Source organism: Scyliorhinus canicula, chromosome 12 (assembly GCF_902713615.1).
Source record: "Scyliorhinus canicula chromosome 12, sScyCan1.1, whole genome shotgun sequence".
NCBI lineage: Eukaryota > Metazoa > Chordata > Chondrichthyes > Carcharhiniformes > Scyliorhinidae > Scyliorhinus > Scyliorhinus canicula.
In genome coordinates, this window is record NC_052157.1 from 130477926 (window position 1) to 130491127 (window position 13202).

The 13202-nt window shown below is 40.7% G+C and overlaps 1 protein-coding gene across 2 annotated transcripts in view; it reads right to left on the bottom strand.

Annotated features, from left to right (window-relative positions):
- LOC119974838 (unconventional myosin-XIX) overlaps window positions 1-13202 on the bottom strand; it is a 47629-nt gene that overhangs the window by 29266 nt on the left and 5161 nt on the right. For both annotated transcript variants that reach the window (XM_038814125.1, XM_038814126.1), the window contains exons 2-5: window positions 3822-3969; window positions 1550-1698; window positions 951-1064; window positions 136-268 (exon numbers count right to left, since the gene is read on the bottom strand). In XM_038814125.1, the coding sequence (XP_038670053.1) occupies window positions 136-268; window positions 951-1064; window positions 1550-1698; window positions 3822-3969 (544 nt within the window). The remainder of the gene's footprint in view (window positions 1-135; window positions 269-950; window positions 1065-1549; window positions 1699-3821; window positions 3970-13202) is intronic.

Sequence of the window (13202 nt, forward strand, 5' to 3'; positions counted from 1 at the left end):
ATGGAATCACTTCTACTGGTTAGCAATTAGACCTAGATTCCAATAAAAAGGAATATTTTATCCTGGGAACCAATCAAAATATTTCACTAAATTTTCAAACATCCAATTTGATAAAAGCAGAAAGATTTTCTTTACCAAATGCCTCCATCACAGGATTGGAGTCGAGTACTCTCTTTTCTATCCTTTCAACATTTTCTTGGCATTTAACAGAAGTGGATGAGGCAGCAACCGTGGCAAAGTAGTTCATAAGGCACCGAGATGTCCAAGTCTGCAAAACAGAAATGTCACCAACAGACACAGTTACAGGTTAGAAACTGGTTTCTGTTAGAGTCTACATTATGGAGCTTGAAAGTATGACCATTTGTAACAAGTAAGCGTTTTTGCTTGGTTTGTGTCCTGGTTATTTCCTGCATTTAATAGAAAAACTTTGCGCACAAATCCTGAAAAACTTAAAATACTTGGTTTCAATACCATTACCAGAGATTTGTCATCAAAACACTACTGAAGAATATAACAAGTGTTTTGGGCCTACTGCACTATGATGGCACCTCATTAGTAAAGGGGGAATAGATCAATGAAGCCAGATCAATGGAACCGTACTATATTATTTGCGTTAATGATCAGTTGCTTATAACGATCAAAATCCATTTTCAAAATCTTATCCACACCTATGAGTGAGGTAGGTTTTTTTCATTAGTGGATCTGATTATATTTATTTTATAAATTTAGAGTACCCAATTATTTTTTTCCAATTAAGGGGCAATTTAGCGTGGCCAGTCCACCTACTCTGCACATTTTTGGGTTATGGGGGTGAAACCCACGCAAACTCCACACGGTCAGTGACCCAGAGCCGGGATCGAACCTGGGACATGGGCGCCGTGAGGCAGCAGGGCTAACCCACTGCGCCACCGTGCTGCCCTCCAATTACATTCTTCATGTTGAGTTCTTACCTTTCCAGCACCACTCTCCCCACTGACAATAAGTGACTGGTTAACTGGTTCAATGAGGCTCTGTACATTCCTGAAGGCTTCCTCAGCCACTGTGAAGATGTGCGGTTTCAATTCCTAAAGAATGAAAAGACTTAATCTCTTGAAGCTTTTATTTGTATAAAAAGACACTATAGTGGCAAAAGCAGCAAAAAGTGTTGAATTATTAACGTTATTAAGATGTTAAATTTAGGCGAGTGCAAATGTGAACATACAGCGGCTGCCAATAAAGGTGTCTCTGTGGAGATCAAATTTAGTTTTTTTGATCACATCATCACCATTAGACAAACTAATTCATCTGTTATTCCTGTACTCTCAACACTGGAAACTAGAGGGATTTTTCTCAATTATTCAACTTTAATAACAAATTTAAATAGATTGTGAAAATTTGCAGTCTTGGCCATAGCATATATTACATTGAATAAATGGTTAGAATAGACTGGACAAAAATGAAATGCTAATATTTTGATTCTGAGGTGACAGAATTTGTAATCAAGTATGAATAAAATTCCAATTAATTCTCATTTCAAACACATTATAAGACTCCTCTCTACTTGGGTTACCTGTGGTCGAGACGCAGTGTGGTATTCCTTCATGATGCCATGGGAATACAAATTAGGCACAGGTTGGAATGGGTTAAGAGCCACGAGTGTACAACCAGCATTGGTATAAAACACATTGGTCGTATATCTTGCTTGCAGACATTTTAAAACTGTGAGGGAGAAAGGAAAGATGTGAATTTATGCAGATTCCTTAGTATTAAAATACTTTAAGAGATTTTATTTTGTACATATTTGCCAATCAAAATTATTTGGATTATAAACCTGTATCGGTAAAGAATATATACATTTAACATAAAGTCTGTATGGCCACCCGACAGTGATTTTTTTAAACTTTTCTCTCCGGGACCCACTTTTGCCAACTGGCTGTCCTTCGGGACCCACACCACGTTCACTTGCTCAGTCTGTCTTGAGTCAAGGCAGTGTTTGGGACACTAAAGTGTTTTTGTCCCAGGCAAGGGACGAAAACAAAATCATCTAGTTTTCCTGGTCATAATCACTGTCGAGTAACTCCTGCAGCGTACTGGCTTTATGTTATTACCAGTGCGAAAACTGTTATGAAGGAAGATCCAGAAACAGCACTCCATGATGGAATCTCCTGAAAGTTAATCTCCGTAGGGAAAGTTTTGCAAAATTTCCTCACGATGAGATATGTGCATTTCCACAGCCCTTGCAAGTGTGAGAAGCCGCAGGAGAATTTACTTTGTGAATGTTGAAAGACTGCACTCTCAGATATCAGAAAACTCATTAATGGTTATGAAATATTTCCAAATTAATACTTTTTTACCTTCCTATTTCATTATCTTTCCTGCCACCATTGCAAAAACAGAGTTAGGCATAAACGTGGGATTTAGAAGGCAACCTTTAAGTTACCATGCATCTGCTGCCATTATCATTCTGCAAGGCGTAGGTCACAGATTTGGGACACTATGTCACTAAAGAATATTTCTGGGTTCCACTTCTGGTTTATTCAAAGTGCTGAGGGGACCAGTGCTTTAGTGCAGGTCAAAATACATCACCGGTGAATGGTTTCTGATGACAGCAACTGTCTCCCAACACTGAGCAGTTGTAACAAGTCAGGAGTGGGGCTCAGGACACCAGGCGAGGCGACGCACAGCCAGCACAAGACATTAATTACACTGTTCAGTGAGCTCAGTGACTATCCTTTGCTTCAATATTTTCCTCATCTCTTCTTTCACAGTTCTGTCTCTCACTCACTCTCACTGGATTGTTGGAGTGGTAGGTTTGTGCATCCACATACCTGAATGCCCCACACTTACCTGGTTAACAAAAGTGCAGACCCAGACTCCGTGACCCTTCTGACACCCACCCCCCAACCCACCCGCGGTAGCGACCAGCACTTTGAAAAACCTTGGCCTACATGAATGTACTTTGATTTCTTTAATTAGGACAATCAGACCAGTATGACAATTTCTCAACCTTGAAGTTGGATCATGAACACCGAGAGAAGCATCACTTTGAATTTGTCAAATTAGCACATGCTTCGAAAAGTAATTCTGTTGAAGGGGCTCCATTTTCAAATACACCAATCCTCTTTTTCACATGGCAATGGAACTGTTATGTATTTCCACAAACATCTGGCTTTTCACAGAAACTTAATTTGAAGCCTACTTGTGACAATAAGCGATTTTCATTTCATTTCATATTAACAATTTTACCACACCGAATCATGTGTGCCTCTTTTTTTCTTGTCCATTATTAATATACCAGACCAGAAATTTGATGGCGTGGCATTCACAGTTCCTTTGTATTTCATCAGGAGCTGCATCTTCCTTGCCCAACCTTCCAACTTGGGCCTGGTGAGAAAAGAGCAGTGCAGCCGTTCAGGAATCCCCTCAGTCAAGTGCAGTAGAGTCGAGTGTAAGGAAGCTGTACCTTCCCCCCCCCCCCCCCCCACTTTTTTTTTTATGGCTATAGCTGCTGTAAAAAGCAGCCACTTTGAGAAGCCAGAGAGAATTCTTCTCATTTTTCCTGGGTAACTATTCTTAGAAATCAGTGGCAACAATCTGAATTTTCTGATTTAAATTGAAGTATCAGATGGTCCCCAATGCAGGGAAATTGCCCAACAGGAATTTGAACTTCCCAGGCAGTTGCCATGCAACCCTTACATGGTAATGCATGTGGCAGGGAAGGGGCACGAAGCACTGGAGATCATACGTTATAGGCCAGTCATACTAGAAGCACATTTAAACATGTAATATTTTAAAAATGAATACCCCACAAAAATCAAGCTGCTCGCAGATTAAGTACATACCTGTCGTTGTTGTTACCAGGTTAACTTTAGTGAGGTCATCAAACTGGTACAACTCATCTTCATCAGTGAGAAAAACTTTTGTCTCCCTTAGTGTGTGATTCAATGTAGTGTAACCGGATTCCTTCTGGGACTTTTGGAAGCCATTACTCTGAAAACAGATCCAGAAACAAGAAACATGGATTTTTTTTTCTTTGAGTGTGAACCCACTTGTTTAATTTTTATTGCTAACTTGTATTCATCTCAAGTGTACATTTTTTTTAAAACAGAAAAGAAGTTAAACATATCGGTGCACTACTGCATGTTACATCACCATCAAGTGTGTTGCATTCTCCGAAACTGAATTTGTGACCTCAGTGACGATTATTCACAAAACTACGATTTGTTCTTTTCGTGGAATACTGATCAGTGGCACAGAATTGAAAATGTACACAAAATGTTCAATTCTGTTTATAATAAATCTGGTAAAAGAACTCCATGAAAACAAAAAGGAGATTTAGACTACAAAGGCATTCTTTACATACATATGCAGCTGATGCACTGAGGTTCTGCAACAGTACTTTACAACTCTGGGGCCTCGAATCAAATCCTGTCGAGAACAATGGGGTGAAAGATTCTTCTACATGCTGGCTGCAAGAATCCAACGTGTGACTACAACGATAAATTGCCCCTCTTGGCAATCTCTTTCAAGGTTGGACGACGTGCAAAAATGGAAACGGTCACAAGTGGCATAGCAAGCGAATGCTGCACTGTACTGAGTTGAAGCTGGAATACAACGAGGAGGAAGCAACAAGTGACCTTGAAGCACTTGGTGTTGGCATCAGGTGCCCAAAATGAAAGTGCTGCTTCTTTACAAGCACCATAAAACCTCATACCGAAGGACAGAAAGTTTCCAGCATCCATTTGCAATTGTGGAATTTCCAGATTCAACCCCGATTGTATGTTGAGTTAGCTAATCTCAGCCATGGTGACAAAGATGGGGAAGAAGTCAAATTAGTGAGGATTTCCAGTCCTGTATGACGTCCTCCTGGAAAATCCATATTTGTGAACATCAGGTTGGGGGAGTGGGGAGCTAGCTAAACAATCAGGCCCCAAATGGTTGTTCTGCTGACACAATGTTGCAAGACCATTCAGCGAGCAGGCATTGTTTGACCAATGGTCAGTCACTTCAGTGATGCCCGCTGCCTGTAGAACAATGGCCTCATGAATCGATGCCCTTGGGGAGGGAGGGTGGAAGAGGGAGCAGAGAGAAACTAGAGCAATTTTAAATTGGAAGAAAATTAATCTAGCAGTAAAACTCCATTTAAAAAAATAATGTTAGGGCGGCACAGTGGTTAGCACTGCTGCTTCATGGCGCCTAGGACCCGGGTTTAATCTCAGCCCCGGGTCACTATAGTGGAGTCTGCACTACCTCCCCGTGCCTGCATGGCTCTCACCCCCACAGCTCAAGATGTGCAGTATTGGTGAATTGGCCATGCTAAATTGGAAAAAAAATGGATACTCTAAATTTATTATTTTTTTAAATGTTAAGCAGTGCTGTTTTATCAGCGAATTTGAAAAAAACAATACTACCATTGCTTCAATGTCATGCAGCAAGTCAAACAGTCTACGAATGCTCGAATACAGCACAGTAATCAGAGGAATGAAAGGGTTTTCGCCATATTGTTAACATATCATCATTAAGTGTAACACAAAGTTCCTCTGACCAGCTGGATCGGAACACAACACCTTGTTCTAGCGACTCCCAGCAGAGTTAGAGCTTTAGATCAGTTCTTCTGAATAAGACCACAATTCTGTAAGAGCTGCCTCATGCAAGATATATTAGTTTTTAATTAACGATGGAAGAAAAGGAATTAAAACAAAAAAAATTGGAAAATCATTAGTTCTCTTCAAATGAAACATAAACGAGCACATGGTCACCCACACAAGGAACATAACGTTTTTGGCACAAAATAAGTGCACATTTTTATTTCCACATCAATGTTGACCTGCATTAATGGAGGACACTGCAAATTAATTTGAAACATTAATACAATGCCTGTATTTAATGCGCACATTCTACAACCCCTCATGGCAAGGCTGTTCTCGTGTCTTATTAAAGATATGAAGTTGTTTGAAACTTAATTCCTCCCTTTCCCTTGACCCTTCACCTATTTACTGCTGCTGATGATGATGATTCTCGCCACCATGCAAGTTCTCGTCTTCGCTTTCTGAAAATAAATTCTATAAATCCATGTTGGACAAGCTTTGGTCCTGTGGATTCAAGCCACACTTCAGAGACTTGACCACAAAATCTAGACCAACACCCCAGTCGCTGTCAGGGGTGCCATCTTTCAGGTGAGCCATTAAACAGAGGTCCTGGTTGGCCAACTAATAATAATAATCTTTATTGTCACAAGTAGGCTTACATTGCAATTAAGTTATTGTGACAAGTCCCTAGTCACCATATTTCAGCGCCTGTTCGGGTACACAGAGGGAGAATTCAGAATGTCCAAATTACCCAACACTAGTGGAAGGAAACCCGTGCTCCTGGAGGAAATCCACAGACACAGGGAGAACGTGCAGACAGTGACCCAAGCCAGGACTTGAACACAAAATACTAGTGTTTTGTGTTTAAACAAAGGAGATTACAAGGGGATGAGAGAAGAACTAGCTAAGGTAGACTGGGAGCTAAGACTTTATGGTGGAACAGTTGAGGAACAGTGGAGAACCTTCCAAGCGATTTTTCACAGTGCTCAGCAAAGGTTTATACCAACAAAAAGGAAGGACGGAAGAAAGAGGGAAAATCGACCGTGGATATCTAAGGAAATAAGGGAGAGTATCAAATTGAAGGAAAAAGCATATAAAGTGGCAAAGATTGCTGGGAGATTAGAGGACTGGGAAATCTTTAGGGGGCAACAGAAAGCTACTAAAAAAGCTATAAAGAAGAGTAAGATAGAGTATGAGAGTAAACTTGCTCAGAATATAAAAAGAGACAGTAAACGTTTTTACAAATATATAAGACAAAAAAGAGTGGCTAAGGTAAATATTGGTCCTTTAGAGGATGAGAAGGGAGTTTTAATAATGGGAAATGAGGAAATGGCTGAGGAACTGAACAGGTTTTTTGGGTCGGTCTTCACAGTGGAAGACACAAATAACATGCCAGCGACTGATAGAAATGAGGCTATGACAGGTGAGGACCTTGAGAGGATTGTTATCACTAAGGAGGGAGTGATGGGCAAGCTAATGGGGCTAAAGGTAGACAAGTCTCCTGGTCCTGATGGAATGCATCCCAGAGTGCTAAAAGAGATGGCTAGGGAAATTGCAGATGCACTAGTGATAATTTACCGAAATTCACTAGACTCTGGGGTGGTCCCGGTGGATTGGAAATGAGCAAACGTGACGCCACTGTTTAAAAAAGGAGGTAGGCAGAAAGCAGGAAATTATAGGCCAGTGAGCTTAACTTCGGTAGTAGGGAAGATGCTGGAATCTATCATCAAGGAAGAAATTGCGAGGCATCTGGATAGAAATTGTCCCATTGGGCAGACGCAGCATGGGTTCGTAAAGGGCAGGTCATGCCTAACTAATTTAGTGGAATTTTTTGAGGACATTACCAGTGCAGTAGATAACGGGGAGCCGATGGATGTGGTATATCTGGATTTCCAGAAAGCCTTTGACAAGGTGCCACACAAAAGGTTGCTGCATAAGATAAAGATGCATGGCATTAAGGGTAAAGTAGTAGCATGGATAGAGGATTGGTTAATTAATAGAAAGAAAAGAGTTGGGATAAATGGGTGTTTCTCTGGTTGGCAATCAGTAGCTAGTGGTGTCCCTCAGGGATCCGTGTTGGGCCCACAATTGTTCACAATTTACATAGATGATTTGGAGTTGGGGACCAAGGGCAATGTGTCCAAGTTTGTAGATGACACTAAGATGAGTGGTAAAGCGAAAGGTGCAGAGGATACTGGAAGTCTGCAGAGGGATTTGGATAGGTTAAGTGAATGGGCTAGGGTCTGGCAGATGGAATACAATGTTGACAAATGTGAGGTTATCCATTTTGGTAGGAATAACAGCAAACGGGATTATTATTTAAACGATAAAATATTAAAGCATGCCGCTGTTCAGAGAGACTTGGGTGTGCTAGTGCATGAGTCACAGAAGGTTGGTTTACAAGTGCAACAGGTGATTAAGAAGGCAAATGGAATTTTGTCCTTCATTGCTAGAGGGATGGAGTTTAAGACTAGGGAGGTTATGTTGCAATTGTATAAGGTGTTAGTGCGGCCACACCTGGAGTATTGTGTTCAGTTTTGGTCTCCTTACTTGAGAAAGGACGTACTGGCGCTGGAGGGTGTGCAGAGGAGATTCACTAGGTTAATCCCAGAGCTGAAGGGGTTGGATTATGAGGAGAGGTTGAGTAGACTGGGACTGTACTCGTTGGAATTTAGAAGGATGAGGGGGGATCTTATAGAAACATTTAAAATTATGAAGGGAATAGATAGGATAGATGCGGGCAGGTTGTTTCCACTGGCGGGTGACAGCAGAACTAGGGGACATAGCCTCAAAATAAGGGGAAGTAGATTTAGGACTGAGTTTAGGAGGAACTTCTGGAATCCCTTGCCCAGTGAAGCAGTTGAGGCTCCTTCATTACATGTTTTTAAGGTAAAGATAGATAGTTTTTTGAAGAATAAAGGGATTAAGGGTTATGGTGTTCGGGCCGGAAAGTGGAGCTGAGTCCACAAAAGATCAGCCATGATCTCATTGAATGGCGGAGCAGGCTCGAGGGGCCAGGTGGCCTACTCCTGCTCCTAGTTCTTATGTTCTTATGTGCTGTCCACTAGGTTAAAGTGATACTATTCAAAGAGCAAGGATGCTGCCGCAGTGGCCTGGTTAATATTCGTCGATCAACACCCACAAAAAGAAAAATTAGCTGATCATTTATTTTACTCCTAGGGCAGCACGATGACACAGTGGTTAGCATTGCAGCCTACAGCGCTGAGGACCCGGGTTCGAATCCCGGCTCTGGGTCACTGTCCGTGAGGAGTTTGCACATTCTCCCCGTGTCTGCATGGGTTTCACCCACACAACCCAAAGGATGTGCAGGATAGGTGGATTGGCCACGCTAAATTGCCCCTTAATTGGAAAAAAAATTGGGTACTCTAAAAAAAAATTTAAAACACATTATTTTACTGCTGTTTGTGAAAGTTTGCTACGTGCCAAACTGACTGCCCTTTTCCTCAGATACGTCACCAACTCCTAGCTTGGTAACCCCTCTCCAAAATCTCCTATTTCAATCCCTTCACTACAACTTTTAGTCTGCCCACAGCACTGGGACTACCCAAGCCACAGTTACAAATAACAACTTGTTAATCCCTCTGCATCCTTCTCAACCCTCCATAGCTTTCAACATGATCAACCACACCATTCTCCTCCATTATTCAGCTCACAGTTCCACTCCTTCCCACCCATTTAGCAAACTCATATCCCTTGCTCCCACACACAGTGTCAACTCAGAACTCCCTGCAAGGTCTGTCTTCACTTCACCTCTTTAATTACAGGCTGACTTCATCTGCAGACATAGAACGGCTGCTACATATATGCTAATTACATCCATTTTGGTCTTTCCGTCACTTCTCTCAACGGTTCCGTATTGCTCGACAGCCTATTTATGCCTTGCCACAGATGAGTCAGTAGTTCCTCCAGGGAGTGTAAAGTACACACCACCGTCTCTTCTCAAAAATAAATAAAAAATACAGTAGGGTGAGCAAAAGGGAAAGGCGGACAAACGGAAGTCTGAACAACTTGGTTACTTATCTGCAAAAGGAAAAGCACCAACATAACAGAATCCGTACGTACTCAAGGCACTTTTCTTAATTTTGAAAAATTAAGCTACTTCATACACTTAGGAGGAATAATTACTCTTATACCAAATGTCTAATGGCAGCTTGATCAGGCATGAGGCAGAATTGGTTACTGTGTTACCCACAATAAGAATAGCCTCTATTTCAAGCAGTGCATATTTGAGAAACGGTTAGGTTGGGGAATTATTGTGCAGGGTCATCCACCGGCTTCCACCTTAAGTTCAAATCAAGCTCAGAAGGATGGAATAAAACTCCCCTCCGTCTGGCAGCTCTCGAATATCTGATATGAAATTAGTTTAGTCAATCCAAAATGTATAAATACAAGAAGCACATGACAAAGCTTTTCTAAATTTGACAGTGATTGGTAATCTCACAGAAACCGAAGGAAAGTTGCTGAGAGAAATGGAAATTGTCACACAAGAGTGGAAGAAGTGCATTTAATGAGTCTAGCGACCAGGCACATTGTAAGAACAGAGTGGTATAGAGTGCGAGATGCTTGCGCTAGGTGTTAAAATCGAAAATAACTTCTGTTTTTCAGCAACAACATTCCTCATCTTAATAAATGAAAAAAGTGTTGATTCATTAATGATCTGTTTGTTGTGATGCTGATCAAAGACAATCAAAGTGTAAATTATGCTGGATCTGCCTCAACTTTATGCCCTGCTAATTCTCTATTACTGGACCAGCAAAACAATTTATGAAATTGACATTTAACAGGAGCATAATCAAACAAAAATGGACTGAACCTGATTAGATATAATCAAACATGGAGTTCCAGGAAAAGATCGAAACAGATTTGGGAGATAATAATCATTTCAAGGTAGGGTGGCACGGTGGCTGATGACCCGGGTTTGATCACGGCCCTGGGTCACTGTCCGTGTGAAGTTTGCATGTTCTCCCCGTGTCTGCATGGGTCTTGACCCCACAACCCAAAAAAGGTAGCAGGATATGTGATTGGTCATGCTAAATTGCCTCTTAATTGGAAAACAATTAGGTAGTCTAAATGTATTATTTTTTTAAAATAATTTCAAAGGATTTGGGAAATTAAGAAAGATAGGAGATGTGGTAGCAGTTGAGTTGACAGATGGGCACATGGTAATTTTTTTAAATATGAAAAGAGTATGACAGCGGTTTTGGATGGGAGATAGGAGGGTGATACAATTATGTCAACTAGCATGGGGGCCAGGAAGGGAAGTTGACTCAGCAGCTTTGTGGGAATGGCATCGCGAGAGCAAAAAGTGGGTCTCATAGGCAGGTTAACACAACAGGTTAGTTGCTTAGCTGTGTAGACATTTGGGGAGAGTTTCTTTCAAGGGCAGATCCAGTACACTTTTGCTCAATCTAACAGAATTTTGTAAAAGAGCTGTTCAACTTAAAATTCTACAACATACTGCAAAATTGCAGACCGACCTGACTCCTCCCATTAATTGCATTATCTGTACCCTACTAAATTCCATTGCCTGCTTAGCCAGGACTAAATACAATCCTGCAATAAATTATCTTTTCTCCAGGGAATCTCCAGCAATCAAAACACAATTTCATTAGCCCTTTCTCCATAACCATATAATTGGTTGGAATGAATGACTACATCATCTTTTATGACTTTTTCATTACAGCTTTCATTACACTGCCTGCATGCACTTTCACAGAATCACAGAATAATACAACATAGAAGAGCCCATCGAGTCTGCACCGACGCATGAAAAAAAAACCTGCCTACCTAATCCCATTTGCCAGCATTTGGCCCATCGCTTTTTTAAAATCACATTAGTTCCACAAAAATGAAATATTATATATAGCATTTTCTACATACACCACACACTCTATTTTACATTATTTCAGCTCCGAGATCTTCATCTCCTGCAGCATGGCACCCAACATTCAATACACATCCATTCCAACATGGCCTTGGTAATTCGAGGCGTGCCCAATTTAGTTACACCATACTTATCCACATCTGTAGTGCCTGATTGATCTACTCAATTTCAAGTACAGCTGAACCCTCCACATCCAGGTCTTCTGCTCAATTTTTAATTCCAAATACTTTCAATAGATTCAAAACTCTTCAACTTTTTCCATATTTCAGTGGCCAAGGAAAAAACATCCTCCATGTTCATTTGGCCTACATTTGCAATAAAAAGAACATCAGTCCGAGCATTTATTTCATTTGGGGCCAAAGGATATTTTATATAATTAGTGTTCTTATTTGGGAATGTGCTCCAGTGTCCAGAGGATTCCTCTGATGAGTATGTAGATAGATTATCTATCATAAGGAAGGCACTTTGCATTTTTGAAACAAAACAATTCAAAACTGATTTTATGACATCTTTCCAGATGGTTGAGTCTCAAACCCTTTAAAAATTCTTAATGGCAATTGCTATGGTTAGCCAACATTTTATTAATTCAGACGCCTTTAAGTACAAAACTTTGAACGAGCAGTCACAGTTGGTGCTCATCACAGTCTAACTGTTGTTTGTGACTAATAACGTATTTCAAAAACAAGCCAAAATATGCTTCCATCAGTTACAGATTTGCTCCTTTATTTCCGAAAATAGCAAAAGGCTCTCCCACTTCCACCTGCTTATTGATTATATACTTAATATTTACAGAGATTATTGGAAGTGTTTTAAGCATGGAACCAAAGGCCTCATTCAGAGACATATTATTTAGCCTTATTAAAATGGTCTCTGCATTTCCTCAATTTGGCTGCTAGAATTGGCGTTGGCAACTATTTCATCTTGGGAGAACCCCAACGAGTTTCTGCAAGTTTGTTATCTGGCTGACATCCTGAGTTTTGTTTTCTGCTTTATTTACCTGTTCAGCATTTCCAAAATTGATTAATGCTTTTTAAAAGTCAAAATTCAACACCCCCATTGTTTCAAATGATAAATGAGGAAAAGGCTGAGCCAGACTGATCAGGCTCGGTTCCTGGATTCAAACCCCAGCATGAGCTGCTCTAGTTGATCAGAGCTTCGGAGGCAGTGCTGTAATTGGCTTGATCACCCTGGCTTATGAAAAGCATTTATAAAAAAAATATAGAGTCCTGATAACTCCCAATCATTAACCAGAAACCACTGCCAAAACTAGCAAACTTCAGGCAAGTGACTCATACTCAGCTGCAGTCCTTCAAATAACCTGCCAAGACTCGCTAGCAGGCCTCACCCCTTAAAAAGCGGCTGCTTAAATATAGTGGAAGCTAAGTAGCATGTAAAAGGCCATCCTAAAGTAGCAGCCCATACCTTCAAGAAGCGCATGAATTAAGATGGGTGGGGAAATAATTAAAATCAGAAACTTTCTCTCAAACAAATTATTAGCACCATTAGTTTGTCTTCTTTTTGACACTAGTTGTGAGATGATAAGGACTTCTCATAATATGACAGACAACAATACAAATAAGGTGAAAGGATAATCAGTGCTGCTTCTAACAAGTTTTATTCTGCAAGTATCTTCCACTGCAACTCCGAGGATGGTATACACATCCAGGGCTCGGAGGTGCATTCAAATTTCTGCTGCAAAAATTCACTGAAACATGTGGGAAGTTTCATTC